This window comes from Thunnus maccoyii, chromosome 16 (genome assembly GCF_910596095.1).
Source record: "Thunnus maccoyii chromosome 16, fThuMac1.1, whole genome shotgun sequence".
Classification (NCBI taxonomy): domain Eukaryota; kingdom Metazoa; phylum Chordata; class Actinopteri; order Scombriformes; family Scombridae; genus Thunnus; species Thunnus maccoyii.
Genome location: NC_056548.1, coordinates 17,207,359 through 17,234,544, shown reverse-complemented (window position 1 = coordinate 17,234,544; position 27,186 = coordinate 17,207,359). Strand labels below are relative to the sequence as shown.

The window sequence follows — 27,186 nt, the reverse complement described above, 5'->3', positions numbered from 1 at the left end:
GCCATTGGCTGAGGACCGTGCGTCAAAAAAGTAGCTGGAGACATTTGTTTCCCAGAAAAAAAAAAAAAAAAGAAAAAAAAAACGGGGGAAAAAAAATCCTCCCCACCAGTGTGAGAGACGGAGACAGAGACAGACCTCAGCTCAGTCCTGCGGCTCCTATTGGCTGGCAGTTTGTACAAAATCCAACTCAAACCACTTCACTCACAACACACCAACAAATCCTAAAGGCGTTCATGCAGCCTCCTCCTGCATCACTCCGCCGCTGCCGCACCGCTTCCAAACCTGATGCAGCCGCTCAACCTTTAACTTTTACCCGCACTGTTGTTCCGCCACTGACGACGACTGCTTCTGCTTCTGCTTTTGGTTGGTTTTGTGTATTTTTATCGACCAGGACGTCGTTGATCCGCACAGAGTTTAATTATTTCTCCTGGAGGAAACCAAGCAGACAAAGAACTTTCCACTCGCCAATAACAGGGTACGTTTTACCTTTATTATAATAATACAAATAATTATTATTATTACTGTTATAATTGTTATTATTATTATTGTCATTATTACTGCTACTACTACACTATATCGAAATTAAGAATCGCGGTCAAAATTTGGAAGCCTGTGGAAATCACACCTGCAATTAAACCACATTTCAAAGTTTACAACATAATTTTCTCCAAAAGAGAAAATAAAGCGTTTCAACTATGTTCCTGCTGCTAAAATAAAAGCCATGAACATACTCAAAGAAATGCCAGTGTGAACGGTGCAGACTGTTTAGTGGCATCACACTGAAGATGAAGCTAAACCCTTTTCTAATCAGTCCGTCTGTTCTTTTAATTTTTATTTTATTTTTGGAGAATACAGAGACAATAAGTCGCCAAACTCTTGTAGATTGACGTAAATCTTGGCGAGAAATGCACGTAGAGTGCACACAGAGCATCCGATCAGTAGTGCAAATTGATGCAAGTTACATTATCATTGGCTCAAATAGAGAAAATAAAGAAAACAAAGACAGATTTGAGCTTTTCGGATATTACAGGTAATTTTCGTCATAATTAAATGTTTCCTGCAGCTCAGTTTCACACTCTCACTGAGTGAATCCAGTACTGCCAACCGAGGGCACCGAGTCCATATTCACTGAGTGAAGTTTCAGTTTAAAATAAACCCTCATTTATGCCACACAGCTTTCTCCTCAGCAGGAATTTGGAGACGATTTAATGCAACAAAAGGGGATAAATGTGGATGCGTAAAAGTGACACCTGCGCTGAAGGGGAAGAAGAAAATATTAGGCCTGCTATGCTATCGAAAAAATGTTTCGGGGCCTTGTCTCTGTGCTGGCTATAATTTAGAGGACAATAAACCAACACGTCACATTTAATATGTCACACTTATGATTTTTGAGGCTCTGGTGACAGATTGTATTTATGCGTCTAAATCGGGAGTTTAGCTCCATTAATTGAACATTTATAATAATTAATCAACTGTTTCATTTTTTTTTCTCTCTACAAAGTGCTGAGGATTATTCTCATCAGACTAAATAAATAAAGACGGCAAAACGTAAACGTGGAGTTAATATAAAAGTCAAATGCCGTGTTTGATTTGCTGCATCATTTTTAGGAGCCTGGAGCACTTTAAACTGTAATCACAGCAAACTGCAGCTCCAGTTAGATGCCACTCGGATTATCTCGTTAATTCATCAACAGGAAAAAAAAACAAAACATTTATCGTAATTAATTCTCGGACAGGGTAATTATTATTGAGCGGGTGTGTGCAACTGGTAGACGGATCTGTTTTAAGTGTGACAGATTGGGATGAGGGGGTTAAAACCGTTGGATATTGAAGGGGAAAAAATGCAACTAATCAAGACGCACAGTGGGGATAACGGGTGAGGGTCACTGAAGTTGAAGTGACAGCAATCACGCATTTACCAATCAACATCACAGAGCAGGTTTATTTCTGATTAAAGTACTGCAAGGACAGTCACGTGTTCAAAAGCACGTCCCTTTTTTTATTGAATTAAGTCCTCTCTGCGTAAAATAAGATCGTGTTTTTAAGTTAAAAATATGAATAATTTTCACTCTAAATTGCCTTGAAAATTCATGCCAATCTTGTAGAAGAATTTTTTATTTAAGGTTTCTTAAACAGGGCCCATAATTAGGTCTGAAAGATGATTATTCTGATTATTAAATAGGATGGATATGTGAATTCACATGTTTCAGTAACATCAGGTAAATTTCTTCTTTCATTTATAGACAAAACTTTACATTAAACTAGAGAGACAAATACATGAAGTATAAAAACTGAGTAAACACTTTGGTGAAGGTTGTATTCATATTTTATCTTAAAGAGCACATGACAGTTAAAGGTACACGTATTTATTTAATTGTACAACAGGAACCAGTGACAAAAAATTAACTTTCAAGTGACTTGTTGCAATTATAGCAGCCTACCAGTGTATTGCTTTGTGTGTGTGTGTGTGTGTGTGTGTGTGTGTGTGTGTGTGGGAGGGAGTGGGGGGGCTTGTCGAGATGAGGACAGCTGGAGATGTGGTTGGTGCTTTTTGAAGAGCGCCGTGCGTTTTGGAGAGGGCTCATTTCACGACAGCGGCAATGCAAACGGACCTAATATCTCTTCATCGATGTTCTTCTCTTCTTCTCGTGTTTTGGAACAGGTGCCCGGTATAACACGGACCACGCTGCGAAAAGAGGACACCAAGTATACCTCGGGAGCTCCATCCATTTTCAAAATTTTCTCCAACTTCAGCCCACAGACAAACATTAGCATGATGTCGTATCTAAAGCAACCACCTTACACAGTCAATGGCTTGAGCTTAACTACTTCCGGAATGGACCTTTTGCATCCATCAGTGGGCTATCCAGGTGGGTTTAAACTTTTTGAAGAATGAAGAGTAATGACAGAACATTAATGGCTTGAGGCTAATAGGTAAACGGGTGGGATGATCCTGTGTAAACATCAACTACCAACCAAACCCACTAATATATAACACGATACTATATAACAAATTAAACGACACGTTACCCAACTTCTTGCGCAGACGCACACAATTCCTCTGAGTCTGCTCTTATGTGATTTAATTTTTTATGTGGCTTCTGAATAAATTATTGGCAAATTTGTTAGATTTTCTCGCTATGGGAGATCTGCATTTAGTCTGGGCTCATTAGACTATAAAATATGTAAATGCTTCAATTTAACACCGACGTCTACATCTCCCAAGACTCGTGCGTAATTACGCAAACAATATTCTCTAAGTTACATTTCTGTCTTTGATTTTTAAGTTTGTTTTTTTTTCAAATATATATACCAACATATTTTATTTAATTTACATTTCCCTTTATACTTGCAGCAACGCCACGGAAGCAAAGGCGAGAGAGGACTACTTTTACGCGCGCTCAGCTCGACGTTTTGGAGGCGTTGTTCGCCAAAACTCGGTATCCGGACATATTCATGCGCGAAGAGGTGGCGCTGAAAATCAATCTACCTGAGTCCCGTGTACAGGTGAGTTGACCAGAGCACCTGCCTTTTTTGAAAATGGTTAAATATGAATATTTTAGGTATGAAAAAAATTACTGGACTGTACCATCATTTATTTGAAAAAACGTCAAAGCAAAAGTGGAAATGACGGCATAATAACTCATTCTTGATCATTTACAAGCTATTATCCAGATTTAACAATGTGGAAAATAAAAAGGCGTCGAATTAAAATGTTTTAAAAATACATTTTATATCTGCACTGCACGAAACACTAATCTTAACCCGTGACTGACAGAATATCTAAAGCTTATTATTTTGTCTTCCTTAAATCAAGTGGAAAACTTGCCAGTGGGGTGAGATAATTCCACTTAAGGATAGACTCCTGTTTCGAGATTTGGGGAAATGAAATGAGACGGATCAGTCCACTGGTACCAAAATATTATAAGTTGGTTTGAGAAAAAGTCTATCAAAATTGTGATTTAGAGTGGAAAAGAGTGAGACGAATCGTCTTATAATTTCACCTCATTCTATTAAAAAAAAAGGAAAGACAATTATGAAAGTTATATTTTTTGTAGTAGAAAAATATCTGTTTGTGCTCTATCTTTGCCTACATCTTAAATACTGGGTTGTAATTAAGTTATAATACAGAGAAATTATGTGACTCTTCCAGGTCTGGTTTAAGAACCGGCGGGCAAAGTGTCGCCAGCAGCAGCAGCAGCAGCAGAACGGGGGCCAGAACAAGGTGCGACCTGCCAAAAAGAAAAGTTCCCCAACCCGAGAAGTGAGCTCAGAGAGCGGGGCCAGCGGCCAGTTCACGCCCCCCACCAGTACCACCACAGTCCCCGCCATCTCCACCACCACCGCCCCAGTGTCCATCTGGAGCCCGGCGTCCATCTCTCCGCTCTCAGACCCGCTGTCTACCTCCTCCTCCTGCATGCAGAGGTCCTATCCCATGACCTACACCCAGGCCTCGGGGTACAGCCAGAGCTACGCCGGCTCGACATCCTACTTCGGCGGCATGGACTGCGGCTCTTACCTCACTCCCATGCACCACCAGTTGTCAGGCCCGGGCTCGACTCTCAGTCCGATGAGCACAAACGCGGTCACAAGCCATCTGAACCAGTCCCCGGCGTCCCTCTCCACCCAGGGCTACGGGACGTCCGGCCTGGGCTTCAACTCCACAGCAGACTGCTTGGATTATAAGGACCAAGCGGCGTCGTGGAAGCTGAACTTCAATGCCGATTGCTTGGATTATAAGGATCAAACTTCCTCGTGGAAATTTCAGGTCCTGTGAACAGAGCAATCGCTTGTTAAAAAGTGCACAAACAGTGACGATCACATCAGACACAGCGCTGCCATCCCTCAATAAAACACACAAGACTGGTTAAAATGTGAGCCGTGCTCTGTGAGGCAGGGCTCTCAGGGGCCTCGAGTATGTTTCGGCATGATGGCTCTTCGGTCCTCCTAGAAGAGAGGTTTAATTTATTTTAGCACTGGCAAAGAGATCTCCCCCCCTTTCCCCTCCACCCACCCCCTCACGTTCATTCACAGGTTGTAGCCCCTCGTCCATGTCTGTCAGTGTGTGCCTCTATGCGTAAAAAAACACCTGTTGAGGACGACACAGAGCGGACTCTCAAAGAAAAAGTAACACCCACAGCCACGGAACTAATGTTTATCCAAGAACAAAACTCACGTTCAAACTTCTTGTGAAGTGCTCGGGATGGACAGACCTCCTTTAAGCTTCTTACACAACTTTGCCGACCTGTTTGGCAGAGAGACACGTTGATGAGGATGGTGTGTGGACATGGATGCACTACTTTATTTAAGAAAAAAAAAGTGTTTATAAGGAATCAATATGTAGTTTCTAAGAGACAATCAGTGTGTGTCTTATATAAATGGTACATATGTGTTTTTTTTATCTGTGCTAGCCTTCGAAACTGTGATCTGTTGTATTGTATGCAATTTGTGAGCCCCCCTCGCATCAGACTCTCTGCTGTGATTTTAATAGATTTCTAACTTTTTTTGAACAACGAAAAAGATGCTAATGGTTAAATTGCCGGGCATCACAAAGAGAGACGAGACTTTTCCAAGTACATGGTAGTAATAATCAAGGGTTAGCCATACTGGAAAAGACTCTCGGCTGCTGAGAGCTCCACACTTGCTCCCCCCCACCTCCCCCCTCCCCACCCCTCCATTGATCTCAACACACGGTGATTGTGGATCCTTTACTGGCTCCAAAGATGGTGTGACCTCACCGCTGAAAAGACATGAATAAAGGTCCTGTGAGCTTACTCTCTCATCAAGAGACGATCTGTGTGTGCGTGTGTGTGTGTGTGTGTGTGTGTGTGTGTGTGTGTGTGTGTGTGTGTGTGTGTGCGTGTGCGTGTTGGAGAGAGAGGATGGAGAATGAACAAAGTGAATCAGGCAGTGTGTGCAACATTAATTGCGGGTTTGTGCTTTTTTTTTCCTTTTGTTTGTTTGAGTTACATGAAATTTCTTAAACATATCATTTGATTAAGTATTAAAAAATAATTTTGCAACGAAATCATTAGGTCACATTATTATTTTTCAATAAAATAGAGCGTAAAAACAAATATTTCTGAGGATATTTTAGACGTATAATGAAATAATCTTAACATTTTGGGGGGAGAATGAGAGGAAGGAAATCCACACTTAATGAGAACAAGAGTTTCCAAATGGAGAGTAGCAGCAGTGCATGTGTGTTAATCATATAATCAATAATTAGCGTGAGTAATAATCATAATCTGTCAAACTCTCTGTCCTCGTGCAGCATTAGTTCTTCCAATTGATATTTGAGATGATCAATAAATCACACTGCAGTCTTATCATCTGTTTTCTATCTGATGCTCATTATATAAAATTCAAACTAAAAAAATAAGAGGATGGGGTCTTTTAAAGAAAAAAAAGGACGCATGTGTGTGGGGGTCACAGTTTATCCACCAGCTCTGCTCAGGTGGTGGAATTAATGTTTTTTTTCCCCTTCCGGTAGTTCAATTCAGATAGTCCCAACAAAGAGAGTGTGCGGCTGGAGAAAGCAGTGTTTAATCCCGGCCTCCAAGAGATGTTAATCCCAATATTTTACCGGCGGGGGTTTCTCCGGGGCGCAGAGCAGCAGTGGTCCCATTCAAAGCCCACCGCAAGGGTTTAACATGCCTGATCCCCACATGTGCGCTCTCATATGAAGCCTGCTATTTCATCTAACAAGGATAATGTAAACACGCAACAATGCTTCATTAAACTGATCGAAGAACTGTTTTAATTGCATGTTGTGCGGGTTTATAATTCATCGGAAGGAGAAACGCAGAGTAAAGCTTTAACTCATTATTGGAATATGAGAGTAAAAAGTATAAAAATCAACCAAAAATGATTTAATCATCTGCTGATGATTTTTTATAGTTGGCACTGTAGCTCATCAGTTCATTAAATATGATACTTGGTTATGAATAAAAACGGCATCCACAGGATAAATCTGCACAGACTCGGCACTAAAACTTTAGTTAGGAAAGCAACATTATGGGATGCATTTATGAAGCTGAACTCAGGAAAACTCAACATAATATTCCTGCAACATTATCATACCGGCTATAAAGTGTGTTGATTACTTTGAAATACTTGGAGATTGCTATGGGGTTTCAACTTTTTCATCTACATGCTGCACAAATTGAATGAGTTATTTATTTGCATACATCATCCTTCTAAAATGATTGATTTTTTCCTGACGGTAATGAAGTTGCACCTTGACTTCACTGAAGTGCAATGCAGAGGTTATAGCTTCTAAAAAAAAATAAATCTGAGGAGTCAGCTGCTATTAAAGGAGAGGTTTGCTTTTATTTACTTGTGTAACTCCAACTCTCAAGTCCAACGTTAGTATCAACTTACAAGAGACAATAAAGTCAGAGCGGCTGTGGGATCTGTAATGAGTCGACATGGCTCTGCAGTGGGCTAATTGTTAGAAGTCCAACATTCAATTAGCATCCTTGACATTGCCAATAATCTCTCTTTCATTGGAGTCTCCGCTAAAGGAGCGCACTAATTAAAAGCGTTGCTTGAAATAATCGAAGCGTTAAAGAGAAGAAGAGCGACTTTGATTCCTCCTCCTGCGTGGTCAGAACATAGGTGTGTGTGTGTGTGTGTTAGTGTGTGTGTGTGTGTGTGTGTTAGTGTGTGTGTGTGTGTAGTTTTGAAGGACTTCATTGCATGCATAACTTACATTCAAGGGTGAAGTAGAAATATAGCTTCTTATTTCCAGATCCTGACTGCTGCCTCAATTAATTCATCATACAGGCGCGATTTTAGCGTTATGGTAATAAAGTGCAACACAACGCCAAGTTTAGAAACGTACATTATCATTGTGGCGATAAACAATGAAACAATTGAATTTGGAAACAATGGCTCGGGCTAACAGAGGCCTGAATATTCATGAGATGCGTCTCCTTCTCAGTGTCAACAACTCCTCAATCCAGACTGCTGAAGTTTAAAAAAAAAAAAAAAAAAAAAAAAGCTTTCAGACTGCAGGCTCACTTTCAAATGTCAGCTGTAGAAAAAGTCCTTGTTACATCATACAGGAGTGCATGACTGAAAAGAGGAGTAATCATGACAAAAGTTTGAGTGGGACACAAAAACACTTTTGTCATGTTTATCTGAATAAATGCGGCTGATTGAACAAAATAATAATAATAATAATAATAATAATAATAATGATAACACGTCCAAGAAAAATATCCACTGTGGCTCCTATATGGATAAAAAACCTCACAAGTAAACAGTATGAGACCCCCTGAATATTACCACAGATTATTACAAAATACCTGATATATATATATGTATGTATAACACACTAAATTTGGGAAATGGGGCTCTTTACAGACGAATTGCTCACTGATACATCCAATAGACTATCAGCTGAAACACAAAAGCCTCATCCCACTTGTTATTGTAACCTTGGAGCCTCGTGTCTTCAAAGTGCACAAGTCAGAGGAGGATTAGACATCCGGCCTCCACAATACTTCATACATACAATGAGTTTTTAATCAAGACCAAAGCAGTGCTAAGGAGCATATGGGGCCAACAGACGCTGCATTAATCCCTCTTGGTTTTTTTGTCTAACAGCGGGCTGCACAGCGCCCCTCGTCCCCTGGTCTGGATGCTGTCCGGTCGGTCATCCTACGCAAAGCATCGGCCTGTGCAAAGTTGAGTAAAAAGCCGGCTAAAAGGGACTGACTGCAGGCCGCAAAGACTGCAGGAAGAAGAAGGGGGGGGGGGGGGATGGTCTACCGGGGCTGTGGTCTAGTTATGAAAATGACATGTGAATAAGTTGAACAAGCGATCATATTAAAAAAATATTACATGAGCAGGTTTCCCTCAAGGTTTTCCCTGCAGCATGGAGGCGTCAAACCAAGTGATCCCAGTTCAACTACAATCTACTTTTGCTGCTGAACTCTGTGGAACTTTCTATGAAAATATAAAATGTAAGTATTGGTGATGAAAAAGCAAAGCAAAGTAGCTCATTATTGAGAAAGAGACAGAGGGAAAGAGATTATTTAAAAAAAAAAAAAAAGAACTGCCCAGGAATGTGGGACAGTTTGTTAAAATTGCAAAAATTAATTGATGGCTCTCAATTAAAGTCATTTAGATTGCTTTTGGATCTTACATGTTTGATAGCCTGTTTGATATATGCATGTGTATTTATTGCTAGACATTGTGATGAAAATAAAAAATTAAAGCAATAAGATAATGATGTGAAAAATGTGCCAACAACTAATAATAAAAAAAAACAACAAAAATAAATAATATCTTTAAGCTAATCCAGCAGTATCCCCTTGAAAGTGCTTATCCAGGCTTAGTCGACATTTTCTGAAATTATTTAAGTTTGTGACATCATCAATGAATTTGATAATCTTGTCAAAGATTATATTAAAAGGGTTTTGTATGGCCTACATAATAACAGATTTAGATGTTTTAAAAAATGAAGTCTAAAGAGATTTAAAGTAAGCGCAGTAAAAAGCATGTTATTTTAATTTCTCAGACTGCTCACACAAATCCATGGATTTGCAGAGATCTGAAACTGATAATGATACTAGCAGCTTGACTAGCTGGAGGTCTGATAAAGCAAAGGGCCACACATTCTTTTTACACCAGAAAGCATCGCAGAACCTATAAGATAACCCCCCCAAAAATACTCAAAATATTTCACTGCCTCCTTCACAGCCTGCAGTGATTTACTGCTTCTGTCCCACGACTGTATTTCCTGTAGAAAAAACACATGAAAGCATATTTTTAGGGACTGTTTTTTTTTTTCCAGCAGAGTCCTTTGCCTACATTAGTGCTCTTTAAAAACCTGTCTCACCAAATATGCCTAAACATTTGGCTTATGATGTTCATAAGCCCCACAGGACACAGAGGGCTTATCAGTTCATTAGCCACTTGATGGCCTATTTCAAGTTATAGTAGGTGGGAGGAGGGCGATGGATGAGGATACAACCATCCATTACTGAGGCATATTTTGTTAAGCTATTCAGAGGCAGAAAAAAACCCTCAAAACCCATAAGAAGATTACCAGATCTCAGCATATGTTAAAAAACACATTATTACTATGCTTATGGGCCCAGTTAATACCTAGTTAGTTAAAGCTCACCTAGTTAGAACTGGAGAGGCTGTCCATCTAAAAAGGATGTTTTTGCTCAATAATTTATGTTTTATTCGGACAGATTGGGACAATTCACTCGGTATAAATCAACCTTTTTAATTGTTGTAAATATTAAACATAGACTAACCTCCACCCCTCCTAAAATAATGGATACAGACACATTTTAGTAAAAAAAAAAAAAAACATTAAAATGTTAAATGTTAGTGGCATTATACTTTCAAACTCCTTGGATTAAGTGGGTGTCCACATATTCTACAATATTAAAAAAATCTCCTTATGAGACAAATGGAAATATTTTCATAGTGGATTACGCATCGCCCCAATGATGATGTCCCACACGCAGCGGCATGATAAAGAGTAACGTGCTGAATCACCCTTAACTGATGATGAATGGAAGTCCTTGTTCAAACAGACCATTTGGTAGGACACTTACTTCTCTTTACTGTTACGTTGGTTTCCATCATACAGAATATACACTGCTATATACACAGGGAAAGCAACTGTTTCTGCCGCTGCAATGGTAATGCATGATTTAGTCTGTACAATATATTATATCAGGGAATGTCATCTGAGCTAGAGATGGATATCCCCACTTGATATCCCACTGAGAAGATGCAAAGTGAGTATTTTAAGCATCAAATGTGAGTCAGAGACAATAACACCACACAAACTTCAGTAGTGGTATTTAACAACATTTACATAGTAAGCTTTTGATATTCACTTCTGGCTTAATACTTACTTTCAACTGAAATTGGGAGGAAATAGCGGGAACAACTGACCTTTGACATTACATGTAAGCCGTGATCAAACTCCATAGTTAATGGCCTCAAACACACCTTTTGATCACAAATAGCTTACAAATTTAATGACTTCATGGTGAACGCAGCCAATTTCGCTCCATTCTGTCAGTATTCTCACCACAGGCTGCACAGTATATCAAAAACAGCCACAGTTTATCTCAAAAGAGGAAAAAGTAGTGAAACAACACCATCTATTAATTTCTAATTAATCCTTGGCCCCATGAATTCAGCAACAAATTAATTCACAAAAGGCAAACATTCTCTAAGAGTGATTCAAATTACCAGTAGCATAATACAAGTCATTTCTCCTTTTTCCTTAACAGTTGTTTCGACTATGTTAATACATAGTACTCTGTTTCTAATACTGAAGTTACTGTACCTGTGAAAGACCCACTTGTCTCCTCCTCACCAGGCCGCTGAGCTCATGAGACTGCTCATTATAACAATTAACACAGATGCTTGTGATGAGGCCTCACTGATAATTTACACCTTTCTAACAAACACTATCTCTTAATCTCCTGCAAACACCATTCTCTTGTGAGACAGTGGGCCTATAGGAAAAATTAATTAGCTACATCCAACAGATTAGAGTTTGGAGACCCCTCCCCGTCAGAGGCGGGCCGTCAGGGCTAGCAAGGCCTTCTCTGCTGGCCTAGAGATTGTCAGAATCAGAAAATTATATTTTATAATTTAATATATATAGTCATTAATGCTATATGTATTTAACAAAGTTCATTCCCATCAGTCTGTTAATGTCATTTCATTGCTACTCTTTCAGTACTCTATCAGTGGTGCTGCTTTCAGTGCAGCTTTTATCCAGTCAGATTTTCCCCCTGTGCTGTCTCCGGGGGGAAAATCTACCTTGAGGCCTTCAGAATTTCAAGTGAATCCCTTTACTGTTGAAGCAAATGGGGACGATGTTGTTGATTGTCATATTATTTGACCAATCAGATTTCAAGTTTGGCATGTTGGGCGTATTGTTTGACAAGCCGGAGCCTTCTAGCTTGCCTAGCCGCCTGCATCAACCTTTTTTGTGTGGTGTGATTGGATGGCTAGTTAGCTAACTGAAGTAAAACTAGCTAGCACGTAACGTAGCATTATCTTAGATTTATTTAAACTTTCTTGAAAACTTTCTCATCTAGATTTTTAGATTTAGCTTTAGATTTTATGTTTAGATTTTTACTTAGCTCTGTTTTTTTTAAACGCACAATGGCTGAAGGAGGAGAAGAAACGGATTCAGTGGCGGATTTACTTGCAAAGCCTTTTTTGAGAAGGACCTTTCACGAAAAGCTGGAAATTGTGAGGAAGGGTTGACCATCTCCGCAGCTAGTAGCCCTGTCCCAGCCGAGGAAAGGATTTTTGTGGCACTTTCAATCAAGCAACTTCAAAAGGTACACCTAGCTTACAGTGTCAAAGGAACACTGCAGATTGTACTGCTGGGAATGCCTGTCACTTGCAACCGACTGATATGGTGTTTGGAGCCACACTGGGTTGGCAAACCTAAATTGCCAAATCAAGGCGGCAATGAGACACCAAAGCATGGCAGGACACTTGCAAGCAGCAGCACTATTTAAAACGCTCTGAGACACTGATGTCAAGAAGAGGTTTGTCAGATTTGATGATGTTACAAGTGGCAAGCGAGCTGATGACATTGCTGCTCTCATTATCGGATTCCTGGAGGAATATGAATGCCTGGATAAAGTTGTGGCACAGTGCTTTGATGGTGCTACCATCATGGCATCTGGACTAAATGGGGTGCAGGCTAAAGTTAAGGTGAGGGCTCTTATGGCTTTATTTATACATTGCTATGCACATCGACTTAATTTAGTACTGACTCAATGGGCATCGAAGCTTAGAGAATGTAGGATCTTTTTTGTGCATCTAAATGGCCTAGTTATGTTTTTGTACAGATCCCCTAACTGCATGCAGCTGCTTGACATTTTCCTCCTGTGGTACCAACAAGGTGGCAATATAGCTCTAGACTGGTCAGCAGTCTCAGAGAAGAGAGCTGCTCTAAAGGAGCTATTTAAGCACATAGTAGAACACCATGATGAGTACAACAAGGATTCTGTGTGCTGTGCTGATGGATACAATGCGCATCTGGATGATTTTGAGTTTTGTTTTATTTCTGCTTTCCACTTTTCATGTGGTATTTGAGTATTTGGATGTGTTTTTTGGAGTACTGAAGAATAAAACATTCAATGTACAATTCTGTCTGTCAAGAGTGGACGAGTTTTGTGACACCATTGAGAGGGAGAGAGGGCAATTTGGTGAGATTTATGAGTCTACTGTGCGTGAAACAGGTGCACCAAGCACACAGAGAGGCAATGTGCAGGGGGACATTCACGTAAGGTACCAGAAACTCCACAGCAACATTTTGGACAACATCCTTGCCCAGATACGGAACCAGTTTAAAGACCTCGAGAAAGTCATGTTTCTCTTTAAAACAGAACTGACTGTAATGTATGCTGTGACTAATTTTGAAGGAAAAAGCCCTGCTGACCTCCTCACTTTCCTTTAGTAGAAAGATCTATGCAAGAGCATGTGTCAACTTTACACATTGGCATGTTTGGCGGCGACCATCCCAATATCTACTGCCCCTGTCAAACAGACATTTTCAGCCCTAAAATGCATTAAAATGTACTCAAGAAATACTACTGGGCAGGCTTGACTGTCAATACTAGCCTCCATGGCAATCTAGAAGGACCTTTTAGGACTGCACCGATGTTGTACTGTACAACCATGTCATTGAACTCTTGGTAAGAAAGAAAGGAGGATGGACTTTATCTTCAAATCATGAGCAACTTTGGTAAGTTTGATGAATTTTTATGTATCTTTACCAGGTACCGATTATTGCTTGCTTAGATTGTTGTTGCTGGTGTGAATGATGTTCAGATTCAGTGGCCTGGCTGTGCCTTTGAGTGTGCGTGGTGGCTTGTGCATTTAGGCCCAGCAGCTTGGCTGGAATCAGTGAGGAAGCCTGTTGAATCCTGATTGTGTTATTTGTGTTTTACAGCATTTTTGCTTGCTTGGTGGTCAAATAAGTAAATATGACTGGTTATTGTGAGTTTGTTCTTTGATAATGACATTGTTTTGGGCTATGCAATGTCTATTTGTGATGCAGCATCCTGTCATAGTGTATAATAGTGGTACTTCCTTGATGGTTTCAGTCACCATGTATTCATGTATCTGCAATTAGTATATTGTAACTCTCATAGGTGTTGATCCTCGTAATAAATCACTTTATTCCACTTGATAAAGGTTACTGTCATTGTGAATATGGGGTGGTTACATCAAATGACAATAGCCTATAGGCCTAGTATCATGGTGAGGTTATTTTGAAGGTGGTCTCATTTCGGGAGGATAGCACTGGTGTAGGTCTAAGGCCTAGGTGTAAAATACACGGCCCGCCACTGCCCTAGATGGACAGCAGTTAGACTACAGTACAGAGGGGAAGGAGAGGCAAATCAGCCCTGAGACAGAATCTCCTCTTTGCTTATTTCAATATTTCATTGAGTGTTATACATCAATGAACTGTTTCAGGGTGTCATCGGGCAGAAGCTAAGCCTTTTGAATTCATGGCCCGCCAGTGTATGCCTTCATCCAACGTGCCTTGAATGCTTGAAAGCAGGCGTCTCTATCACACAAGTTAAACATACTTGAACTTCTAGAAACGCCACATCCACAAGAGTGAGCCTCTTTTCTCCCAGCGACACTGAAACTCAACTTTTTATGTGGTCAAATATATCAATGTCTAAGAGACAAAGAGAGGTGATTTTTATCACTTTGATTATAAAAATGGTCCACCAAGCCAAACAGTGTTACATTTTGAATATTATTTTTTTTTGCACTGCCTACACTGTGGGATAATAATATCCATCAACAGCACACTCAAAAATAAGCCAATTTAGTAAGAATACTGGCATTTAAAAAAATACTAATTTCTACATACTAACATGGGAAACATAATTTAATAAATTTTGGTACTTTTTTTTATAATGTGCAACATGCATACTGTACTTAAACTCAGCTAATCAAGGAAACAAGGACACAGCTACAGAGTGTAAAAGAAATAAAGGTATATATAAAGACAATTTGACTTGTCAGAATGTCTGCTGTGAAAAAGTTCACCTGCCACTTTCAGTATACGCACTGTACCACTGCTGTCTTCACTATTACAGCACAGAGGTTTTCACCTGTGTGCACCAGTGCCGCCATACTCAGCGTCAGACCCAATTATGTTTCTGCTCCACATTCATCACATACCTCACAACTGAAGAAGCATCTCAACACTCTTCTTGTTCATCTGTTTTAACACAGGTTAGAGGCAAAATGACAAACGTGGAAAATCTTACAGAAAAAGGTTCTGGTGCAAGGGCTAATCAGCCAGTAAGATGTAATGATCTCCTGTTCTGATGCACATTTCTCTCAATGGTAGTGGTTTCATATAAAAAGGCCAAAAATATAGTGAAAGATCAAGTCATTTTAAAAGCATGAAAAGACCGAAGCAACAGACTGTCACCAGACATCAACTCAGAGTCTACAGGGCAGCGCCATTTCCTCAACTCATCTGACCAGTGAAAAACATGTATTTCCAAATTTAGTGATTTTGAAAAAAGGAATAAGCAAAACAAATGACTTAAAAACCTTGTCTGAAAAATGCGTCATCGTACAGCTGACAACAGGGATACTTTTCTTAACTCATGAAAAGTTGACATTTCGGAGATACATGGTTTTCACAAGAAACAAGCGACTAATGCTGGTTTATCATCTATCCATTTACAAAAGAACATCTGATGATGCCTCACTGCTGTTTTTGTCTCCATAGAGTATCTCAAAAGATAACTTTTTGCTGAAATTTACACTCGACAGATACAACACATAAACAGTGAAAACGAGGCCATTAAAATAGTTTCACATGTTTCACCACAAAGGAGTTCCTGGCTTGGAAACAGAGGCAACTGCACACAAACACAGCAACAGTTGCCTGTTGAAGAGATGATACTCTAGCGCCTCAAGAGCCAATATTGCAGTTAGGCAGAGACAAAAAGTGCTTCTCATAATACCGGTCCAAACATTTAATATGGCTTAAGTGAGTGAAATCTTCTGGGGATGGTCAAATCTCAGTTTTTCTACTTATACAGCTAATTTGACAGTTTCAAAATCCCTCTACCCTCTGATCAATTTTACCTCTCTTAATCCCCCTCTTCCCCCCCCTCCACCTGTTAGTCTGGGTTTGCATGCGTGCCTCCCTCTCTCCTGAGAGCATATGGAGCAGTAGCTGACCCAGGGAGTCGTTGAGTGTTGGGACAGATGCAGCCCCTTCTCTCCCCTCCCCCTCCCCCTCCCCCTCCTCCTACTCCTCCTCCTCCCTCTTCGTCCACCCGCCACGACCAGCCCTTCCCTCCTATCCACCTGTTTGGGTCACAGACCAGGGGGATGAGTGGCTGTGCGCGTGCCACACCAGCGGCTTGGCCACTGCTTTGTTATCCTACCCAAGACAAAAGAGTATTTAGGGAGAGCCGGCTGCCTGCCCAAGGGGAACACAATGCCATGAGGCTGGCAGGGCCTGCGGACTCAGGGCCGTCGATCACGTGCCCGCTTTATCTGAATGAGCGTCAGGGGGCATCTGTTGTGTGTGTGTGTGCGTGTGTCTAACCTGAGGTATTATGCCAGACGAGGGAGACAAAGAATATGACGTGTGTGTGCATGTTTGTGTGTAAGAGGGGGGTGCATAAAAACAATTGCATCTATTATAATTAAATGAGGTCTACACTTGAATACATTGAGGTCTAACTAACAACAGGTCAACTTCTGCTGCTAATGAAATTCATAATGGACTATTTATACATGATGCATGTCATAATGTATGCTTTTAACTGATTTTTTGGCTACTTTATGACACAATCTTTAGAAGTTTTTGGAAGAGCCTCACAGTGAACAATATAATCCACGACTAGCTAGTCTAAATTTGTCATTTTTAAACTTCTTCAGAGACAGGCCATAAAATTGATTTCCTGTTATAATCCAGTATATCCATAATAAACCAAAGTGTCTATATGTACCACTATATGCTTTAACATTTGGACTACACTTGTCCTACAGTCCTTGCTCACTTATATCGCTTCACAAATCAATACAATTGATTCGCTCTAACAAGCGATGATTAGCTGCTCCCGTCAGACCACAGGAGTTCCCCAGTGACTGTGCTGCTGCGTGATTTATGAACTCCAGCGGAGAGCGACGCATTGACACAGCAGGGGTACCGGGGTCAGGTCAGCAAAGGTTACCGAGGTCGGGTCAAGTTGAGCCTATCCGGGCTCGTGAGGATCTTGACCTCTGGGTCAGCGAGGAAAATGAAGTAACATAACACACGATTGGAAATGAAGACTGAACAATGCTGGTGGCTGGTGGTCTCTAACAACCCTGCCATCTTCAGCTTAAAATGTATAAGATGTTTCAAGCCAGGGGCAAGATTTGAACTGACAATTTCTTCCACAGAGTCAAGACAATCTCTGCCCCGATCATGACACCATTCATGTTTATTAATCTGTCAAATGTGAACAAAGGCACTTAGTCTCCTATTAATGTGAATATCAAATACATATCACCTCATAACATCTTTAATTCTCCTTCTAACGCCACCTTGTAAGTCCTAAACTATGTGTAATGGGCTACTGGCTCTTTGTTATGAAGTTAAATAATGTTATGTTAAATAATCCTATTGAATGTGTTTTGATTTCATCCTTGTGTTAACTAAATCACTTCTGACTATGTTTCAGTTTGTTTGTGGGCATAATCATACAATCACAGACGTACCATCATTTGTTGGATATCTGCAAATGTATGTAAATAAAGGAGGGAATTTTTCAGACAAAATGACTTCATTCATTGCTCAGATGTCCTGATTTTATATTCCTAACAAAAGACTGAAGACTGTTTTCTTTTCCACATGAAGAATTTTTGACATTTTAAGGGCTACCTACAATACTATTTGACCTTTACTGATCTCTGTTAAATTCCTGGTGCTGATTTAAAATCTTTCATCTAAAACTGTTTATTAGACCTATTTAAAACCGACATGGATCATTAGTGTAGACAATGAGGTTGAATTGGACTGTCTTTTGTAACTGTTATTATCTTTTAGTCTTTTATGATGTTGTGTTTCTGTTATTTTGTCCACTCCCTGTATGTATGCCTGGTCTGAAAATTCAATTCATTTATTCATGTGTGTGTTTTTGTTTAGTCTAGACAATGTTACATCATTCTGGCAGGGGTGTTTGTGTGTTATTGTGTCTATTGTGGCTTACTACAGCGTGTCATGCTCTCTCGACAGGCACGGTTACACATGGCTTGTGGCGCCCTGACCTACAACTCCCCCTCTTGTTTGTCAGCGGTTGTTTGGCCTACTTTCATAAAGACAAACACTGCCATTTGTTTTGTTTTGCATTTCCATGAAAATGGAATAAACAAATGGCAGGGAGGGGGACAGTTGGAGCAGTAAGGGGGGGTGGGGGTGGTATGGGGCAGGGAATTACAGGGTAGAACAAACCCTGAACACTTCAAATAAATAATTATTCTTGAAAAAAAAATTTTTTAAACACAAACTAGCAAAAAATGGCAACACCCTGCCTGAAGATTAACTGTAAAGAAATACAAGCCATCTGATATAAAATCCAATAAAAGTCAAACTAATTCAATACTTCTTGTCAGAAATATTACACATTCACTGGTCCTACATATTTTCAATTAGTAGAAGGAAAAAAAACACAATTTACAAACTTTGTTTTTCATCTCAGTAGTTCTTTCCTGACCTTCTGGACACCAACTGAACTGTGGGCCACAAGGCCAGCAGACCCTCAAACTGAATCAGCCCCTCCCTCCCCTCCTCTCTTGCCCCATGGACAGTAAGCATGCTACAGTCCGTTAATGAGTATGCTCCATAGCACTTTAAGAGTCCTTAATTAGTGGCACACTGACACTGGGCTGCCCCGCACTGGGAGGGGAATACTGGGAGGAAGACAAGGGGGAGGGGAGTCAAGTCCACAAGCCCCCTGGAGGCTTCACTTTTGCACATATATATGTATATACACACACACACACACACACATATATATATATATATATACGTGTCTGTGTGTAAAAAAAATAAAATAACCTATACAGAATTACCAGTCCACCAATGTGATTCATAAGAAAATCAATTGTTTTGACATGAGGAACTTGATCAAACAAAATTGATTAGGTCTTTGAAAGGGGTGTGACATGGATAGCACTCCAAGGCTAGGCAATGGACTGTAGCAAACACATGTGATTGAAAAGCTTTAAATGGGTGTCAAACAAGCAGGGACATAATGTTTGACTTAAATTATCAGCAGTCCCACAGGAGGCTTCTGGGACCGCTCCCCAGAGCCAGGGGTGTGTGTGGAATACAAACAGGGGATTCACCAGTGACCACTGGGTCAGCGCTGGAAGAGGGGACGGGTGCCGGTCGCTCCTGTGAGACTTGGCGACATTCCTACAGCAGCTTTTTTTAATTTGCTGGACATGACCCCCCTTAGCAGGCGCTAACGGGACAGACAACACTTGTAACATACAGCCACAGTCGCTTTGAGTGTGTGTTTGCGGGGCAGGTGGGGAGGGGGTGGGGCTGGTGGGGTTGCTGTTGTAGGGTCCCAGATGGGTTAATGGGGAGTTTAGCATCAGGATTACAATGCAACAGTGTGGCTTCGGATTGAGTAGTGATTACCCCAAGCTCACACTGGCAACCCCCTTCTACTGCTCACCAACACCACCGCTGGGCCAACAAGACAGGGCCTGGCTAGGATGTACAAATAAATAAAATGTTAAAATGATCTTAGTCAAAATGAACAAGATATAACATTATGTCGTTAATTACTTAATACTAAAAGTAACTGAAATGTATAACATGTCTGCAACCCAAAAAAGTCATTTATACTACAAAACATCTTTTTTTTTGTTTTGTATTATGTAAAAATGCACCTTGACTATTAAAACATTTCTATGATAAATACCAATGTGAATTTGACAGGTAAATAAATATAAACATTTGGGCCAATTTTAAAATAAAAACAATGCATTTCACTAAAAATAATGCGCCAAGAACCATTTGTCCCCTTTACCAAAAAGTCTCATGTATTTTGCGAAGAAATAAGTTAAACGATACTGCACTAAAATCTCAATTTCAGCTATTTTCATCTGTCACTATGGATGTGGAAGTGGCAGAGAGCAAGATGTGCTCCCTCTCATGGCCATAGCTGGTTATAGCTGTACATTAAAAAAAAAAAAAAAAGATATATAGTTATAATCATTATGATTATGTTTCTATTCCTTTTTGCTTTTTCAGACCCTCAGTGCTCCATATCCTTCTTTCTCCATCACCTCACACCAACAGGGTGCTAGACTAATCTGTTTGTCAAACGCGTGTCTTGCCTCTGCACTCTACGTCCACCACCTCCCCCTCCTCCCTCCCCAGCTGCTGGCCATCACAGGTCCAGCTCCAGCACCGCCAGCCCAGGGAGATTGAAATGTTAAGGGCAGGGACGAGAGCTCCACTAATTAAATTCCCCAGGTTAATCCCTGCCGATCCCCTCATCGCACTCTCCAACCAGGCCCTGCAAGGAGACAGGGGGCAGAGACCGGGGGGAACAACAAACAAACATTCAACACTAACAATGGGCACAAAAAAATATCTGTCTGATGCAGGACATACAAATACACCAAATCAAACATGTGGACAATAATGCAACAACATCATGGTTCATCATGCTGTGTCTTCATCATTAAAGCAGAGTTTTTGGAGGGACGTAGAACAGTGCTTCACAGTATCTGCTAATAATTAGTCTCTATACCAAACTTCTGAACCCCAAATCTATTTGTCATTCATAAATGTCATCAGTCATTAATAAACTGGTGATTAATCTTTAATGAAGCATTCAGAGAGAATATGAATATGAATGTATATTAATATTTAGCTTTTACACTATTTGGAGGACAAAAAAAAAACACAATCACACTATATGATGGTCCTATGTTACATTAAACCAGAGAATATAACAGCTTCAATACACTTAGTTGAATGTGAGGAATGCAAAGACAGCTTTGAAAGGTGAGTTTTGAATTTATGAATAAATACAAGTCAAATTTAACCCAGAACACAATCTATGTACTAAAATAATTGTGTTTAGAGTGTTTGTACTGCTCTCAAATGTAAAAATGGGTCAAATTTGACCTATACCAGTATGTAAGGGTTAAAGCGTTCTTAAATGTAAAGACTTACTAAAGCTAACAAACTGTTCCCATGTTGACAACCTATCATGTAACTGTGCCCTCACATTCCCAGGACTGTGTGGTGGCTGACTGCTCACCAACACCAGCCTTGGACCTGTCATCATCTCAGCATGTACAGTGACCTCATGTCTGACCCTGTGCCACTGTACTGCAGAGGACAGCTAACACGCTGTCCAATGACTGGCAAACTATGTGACCTTGGCAGCATCACAAGAGGTGTTAGATTCCACCTCCTCAACTTACCACAAATGCAGGGTGCAAAGGTGATTTTCAAACTGAAAAACTGTCAATCAGATAAAAATCAAAAGCAACAACCCTGAAGAAGCCAAGAGGAAAGCTTAATTTGTAAGCTGTCAGCACTTCACACCACCTCAGGGACACCACGAGTTATCAATGTCTAAGTTTCTATATGTCGACATATTTGTAACATGTTAAAATACAAAACTGTACTCCTATTGGACTGAAAAATGGGCTGGATAAATGAAAAAGAGTTTGTACATTTCAGTTCTGATACATTCACAGCTTATACATCATCAAAAAAACAGCGCTAGTGAAAAAAAATGAATGGATATGGTGGGTGCAGGAAAGTAGATTTAAAAGGAAATGAATAGAGCAGGTGCTTTTGTACACAGTGGGTGTGGTGTTGAGGAAGACGCGGGTGTATTACACAGTGTGGGCGTGCTGCGTCACAGACACCATGCGCCTGCGTTGTGGCTTCGCTCAGAGGTGTAATGCCTGATTAGGGGATTACAGGAAAGTGCTTCTTTGCAGTTCTGTGAGAAACAATTATTAACATGTTGGTGTCTCTAATCCTGGATAAACACAGCTTTTCAAGAACAACAGCGAGTCTTTCTTCCCCCCCCTTTTTTTTTTTTAAAAATCCGTGTTTAAACCCCGTAGTCACTTGAACTCCAAAGCCTAACTAATACCAGCAGAGGAGACAGGCCAGTCGTGTGGAACACTGTCATTACAGAGGTTGTGCTCTTGGTGGAAGACATAGCTGGCCAGCAGGCCTTCACATCAGAGGGGAAATCCAAGTTTAGCTTGGGGAGAGAGAAGCATTGTGCTGAGCACTGCTTGTTGAAAGGGCATTAGACTGAAACATGTTCACGGCCTGTAATCTTTTATTTGTTTGTACACTTGTCTCATGTAATCTGCTTTCTAGTAATACGGAGATGATTTCCTAAGTCATGTTGGGGAACCCGTGGATAACAGATCCAGGTGGGGTAGTGTCACAAAGCTTTAAGGCAGGTCGATGCTGCATACTACTGAATTTTAATATGTACACACTTTTGTCAAATAGTCCTCAATATTTTTAGGACTGCTAGCAAGAGTGTGGGACTCTGAAATATCGATTGGTTGCTTGGTTGGTCAGTTTAAAGCATTTTTTTTACGTATGAGGGGCAGCACAGCCTCTTTGGGCTACCAGCAGGGCTTTTAGACACTTAGTCTGGTTATTACAACTTTTATAACCACAAGTAAATCTAATCGAATTCAGTATAGGTCAGCAGGGTACCAAAGTGAATAAAATCCCAATTTACTCCCCTGCGAAGGGCAAGTGAAGTATGATCAGACAAGATGAATGTGTTTCAGTGATTAATGAATGAATGCATTAAGAAAGAGATAAGCTTAGGGACTCGTGAACTAAATTTGATATTATTTAGTGCCAGCTGTGTGTGATAAAAGTCAAGCAGGAAGCAATCAACACACTAGTGATTCCTGAGCCACCAGTCCCCACACACACACACATACCTGCGCGCACACACACATACACACACACACACATACCTGCACACACACACACAAACACACCTGCACACACACACACACTTTATCATTTCAGTGTTGCCTGTGGCTCTGAAATACAGCACATCAAAACAACCTGTAAGTTTCATTTCTGATACCCTTGAACCTGCTGACTGGTCATACTGTCCACTGGCTGACACTTTGAAGAGTACCTCATCTCAGTCGCCTCTCCTGCCGCCGTTCTGTGTAGTCCTGGGAAGAGACGACCGCACGTTCACTGCAGACAACATGGCTGACAGACATGTCTCATTTAGTTAACCAATCTATTAATGCAAGAAATACCGATTCTAAAAAAAAATATTCAAAGAGATATTTTTTTAAAATACAAAAATTGAAAGCTTTTAATGGATAACACTAGGTAGACTTCAAAAAGAATTTAGTGGAATCATGTCATTGCACTTTTATTGACCTCTGTCTCAATAGAGAAGCGTACCAGTGAGTATAACCGTGTTTCCAGTTGCTTATTTCCAGTTGCTGGTGTTTGATGTTGGGGATGTGTTGTGCCCATCTGGCAGGGCAGGGTTTAGCCCTAATCCCAGAGCCCCTCGGCAGGGGAGCCCCAGACTGTTGATCACTGCCCCCCTGCTGGCTCCTCCACACTCTTGACCTCCTCAGCACATAAACACACAGACCCCTGCCACAAGAAAACATGTCCAGCTTATGAGTATCAGTTTATAAAAACTTCATATTCCACAAACATTCACAAATAGCTACCATCCTTGTAGTTACATGTCAATATTAGGTGATAAGTTTTGAAGTCCAGTAGACTGCACAGTACAAATATAAACACTATGAAAGACAAGGAAATATGACCCCAACCAAAAGAAAAACACAGAGACATATATCCACACACATGCAGAGGGCGTAGAGACTTGTTTTTGTGAGGCTATATGGCAAAACACATTTATCACACACACAAGTAGGGACCGAGTAAATATACACACACATAATTACAAAAACAGACAGATAGGCAAACACACAGACACCCAGAAGCAGTCACCCAGCCATACACACCACACACCTAACCACTGATAATCCCCTAGACACAGGAACACACACACTCACACACACACTGAGCATCATTATGTTTATCACTGTGAACCAGCCCACCGACACCCATCACTCTAATTCCATTTGTCTGTTTAGATTCGTTTTGCTTTAATCCTCCCTTGTTTGTGCACATCTGCAAGCACTGCAATAGTACAACCACAGCGAGAGCGGGAACGAGAGGGAGAGAGACAGAAGGAAAGAGACAGAGAGTGAAAGAGAGAAAGAAAGAGAGAGAGAGAGAGAGAGCTCACAGGGAGCAGTCTCCCTCCTGACATCCTGGTCCCTGTAGCTCCAGCAGAAGGGGCAGACAGGCATATCTCCTTGCCCAGGGAGAAGCTCCCTGTCCCAGCCACGGAGCCGCCGCCAGGCCCGCAGGCCCCTGTAATCACTGCAAACAGTCAAACATCCAGTCACACAGGCTCTTACACCAACACAACATTACAGGCTTTTTACACAGTATTACACCACATCTTATTATCCCATTCAAGTCCCTCTATTAGCTCAATTGGATGGTGGGATTTTCATTTGTAAATTGGGGGATTTTAGATTAGCTTGTCTGTCAGCGATGAAATGCCCCCTGAGACTGTGAATTATGTGACCAATCACATATGAATCAATGCTTACGCATGCTGTAGTGCATGAATGGATGGTGTCAGCAAGAGGAAATGGAACAACTTTAGCCCACATTATTTACTGTATGTACATGAGATCACAGATTTTATCAATGTAAGAATCACAGCTGTATGGCTACATGGTCATAGATTAGATCCACCACAGTCATAAACTCTTTTCAAGATGCTAAATAAGGACATGTGAATTAGTCCTAAATGTATTAACAAAACGGGAATGACACCGTTTCTGAATAGCCGACAATAAGCAGTGTTAGCTTTTATATGGCAAATAATATTCAGGTCTAATAGAGAATTATTAAGGAGATAAATATTAGCTGCTATACACACCTAGAAGCAACATTATGCAGAACTGAAGCGGGTTGGTTGAAAGGAGGCGAATGAATTACCCCTCTTCCTCCCCAGGCCTTCCATTCAGACACGGAGTGAGAGAGAGAGGGAGGAGAGAGAGGAAAAAAGGCACCCCGAGCTAGTCGAGAGACCCGGCAAATTATGAAAATGCCTCTCTGTGTCCTAAATGGAGGCCGAGCTCTTTAATGTGGCACAAAATTAGAACCTGGGGGAGGAAGTGTGGCCCGCTTGATTGGCGAAACCCCTCCTGGACTCCCCCACCCCCCAAAGCACACAGAGATATTATCCTGTGCCTGGTGGCGCTCTCTTGTATTGAGGAAACTGAAGGACCCCAGAGAGAGCCCAGGGGCGTCCATAAAGGTGCCTAATTTGTCAGTTTACTCCTCAATTATTTAAATAGATCTAAGAAGGGAGCGGAGAATGGGGCTTTTTCTGCCTCTTCGCAGTCAAGCAGAGAGAGACCTTTCTCCACGGTAGCCATTTTCAATTACGCTCTGCACTGCTGTCTTTGATATACAGAAGTGCTGTAGTGGAGAGGGGCTGTATCAAATAAACAAATGTGTGTACACAAGATAACAACGGGAACTTGGGGATAATATTCAGTTTGCTCTGAAGAACTCAAAGTTATTTCACATTTACAAATTTACAGATTAAAACTAACTTTACGGACGTGCGCGCACACAAAGTACACATGCAAACGTTAACAATAACTACTAAGTCATACATGTGCAAATATACACACACACATGCATCTATCACTGCGGATTACGGTGAGGTTTGGGTATACAGAGCGAGGACCCATTGTTACCCGTCCCACTGCTCTTTCATCCATCCAGAATATCAGGTTATAACCCCCCACCCCCTGCACACACACTTTACTATCAGCACCCCACACCCAGCAGGAGCACCAGCTCACACCGCCTGGCAATGCCAGTGCTTCAGCCAGAGAGACCACTGGAGGTATGTGGGGCCTAGGGCCAGAGATTACCAAGCGGGTGAAGATTGATCCTGGAAATGGAGATGTCGCATTCCCCAACCCTCTGACCTCTAATCCTCACATATCTACCTCTATTGTTTGGTTTGTTTTACTAGACGGGTGAGGTTGTGGCAGGCTGAGGAGGATGAGGATGCTGCGAAGATGGAGGGGGTCCACACAGGGTCCTAAGGTGACCTTATCTCTCGCAGGCGGCTGGTGGAGGCAGGTAAAGGGCCCACTCTATGTCTGAATGCTTTGCTGCAGACCCCTGTTGTGATGAACTCTCATCTGTGCGAGAACAATCACTTGCAATAAGCTCCATATCAGCAGCAATGCCAGCGCCACGTCCAGTGGTAGTACAATAGTCTGGGTGCGCCTACACAAAGATGTGAGCAGCCGAGACAATGGCAGACTCCTTTAAATACAGGAAAGACACTTACAAACAGCAAAAACACTTTGTCTGTTTTGGCACAATAGACACAAAGCAACATAAACACAAACACAATGGAGAGCACTACAAACACCTGTACAAATACATTCAGTAAACATACTGTACCTGCACTGCAGGCACACAAATAGTGGCTACCACACACTGAGAAACACACCCATCAAGAGGGATGGCAAACAAAAACCTGAGTCAAGTCAATCATGACGTCATGTCAACACAGACTGACGTTAATGGGCCTAATTCTACCCAATACACATCAATGAGTTAAGAGGAAAATATTTAAGTTAACCAAAACAACAACAGCTTTAAAAATGCTACAAAGGTAAACGTCGCACTGTTAAGAGAATGTACTGCTATCTGAGAGGTTACACTCAACCAACTGACAAGAGTTGCCGTTTCAGATAAAACCTGCAACTTAGTACACTAGAATAACAACAATCCGGGGCTAAAAATATGTGTGGAGTTTGGTAGCAGGCATTGGCAACCTTCACAAAGATGGGTGGCACCTCGTAAACATCCTTGAAACAGGTTTCTCATGCTTAGGAAAGGGATCTGCAGGCAAAGTTTTTCAGAGTGTAAGATTCTGCAAAATCTGTGGCCAGCTCAGTATATCATGCCTCTCACACCCTCTATTCTCTTCCCAAACACTAACCAACACACCCCAA

General features: G+C 41.1%; 1 protein-coding gene and 2 long non-coding RNA genes across 4 annotated transcripts in view; 1 reads left to right on the top strand and 2 right to left on the bottom strand.

Annotated features, from left to right (window-relative positions):
* Positions 1–4,603, bottom strand: part of LOC121881367 — a 9,175-nt gene extending 4,572 nt beyond the window's left edge. The window contains exon 1 of the long non-coding RNA XR_006091765.1: positions 4,520–4,603. This is a non-coding gene — a long non-coding RNA (uncharacterized LOC121881367). The remainder of the gene's footprint in view (positions 1–4,519) is intronic.
* On the top strand, positions 521–4,777 carry LOC121881365 (homeobox protein OTX2-like). The gene is made up of 3 exons (XM_042389121.1): positions 521–2,870; positions 3,356–3,507; positions 4,154–4,777. The coding sequence occupies exons 1-3, from the start codon at positions 2,630–2,632 to the stop codon at positions 4,775–4,777; spliced, it is 1,017 nt and encodes a 338-aa protein (XP_042245055.1). The 5' UTR covers positions 521–2,629.
* On the bottom strand, positions 4,685–27,186 carry LOC121881366. 2 transcript variants are annotated; one of them, XR_006091763.1, is made up of 6 exons: positions 25,077–27,186; positions 24,369–24,505; positions 23,501–23,701; positions 23,166–23,259; positions 5,177–5,245; positions 4,685–4,771 (listed from the first exon to the last, which is right to left on the bottom strand). It is a non-coding gene; the product is annotated as an uncharacterized LOC121881366 (long non-coding RNA). The 2 variants fall into 2 exon arrangements; XR_006091764.1 differs by having other exon boundaries at positions 23,220–23,259.

Coding starts and splice junctions, on each gene's coding strand:
- LOC121881365 (XM_042389121.1), top strand. CDS start 2,630: ATGTTCTTCTCTTCTTCTCGTGTTTTGGAACAGGTGCCCGGTATAACA. Junction 2,871..3,355: donor TCCATCAGTGGGCTATCCAG/GTGGGTTTAAAC, acceptor TTATACTTGCAG/CAACGCCACGGAAGCAAAGG. Junction 3,508..4,153: donor TACCTGAGTCCCGTGTACAG/GTGAGTTGACCA, acceptor TGACTCTTCCAG/GTCTGGTTTAAGAACCGGCG.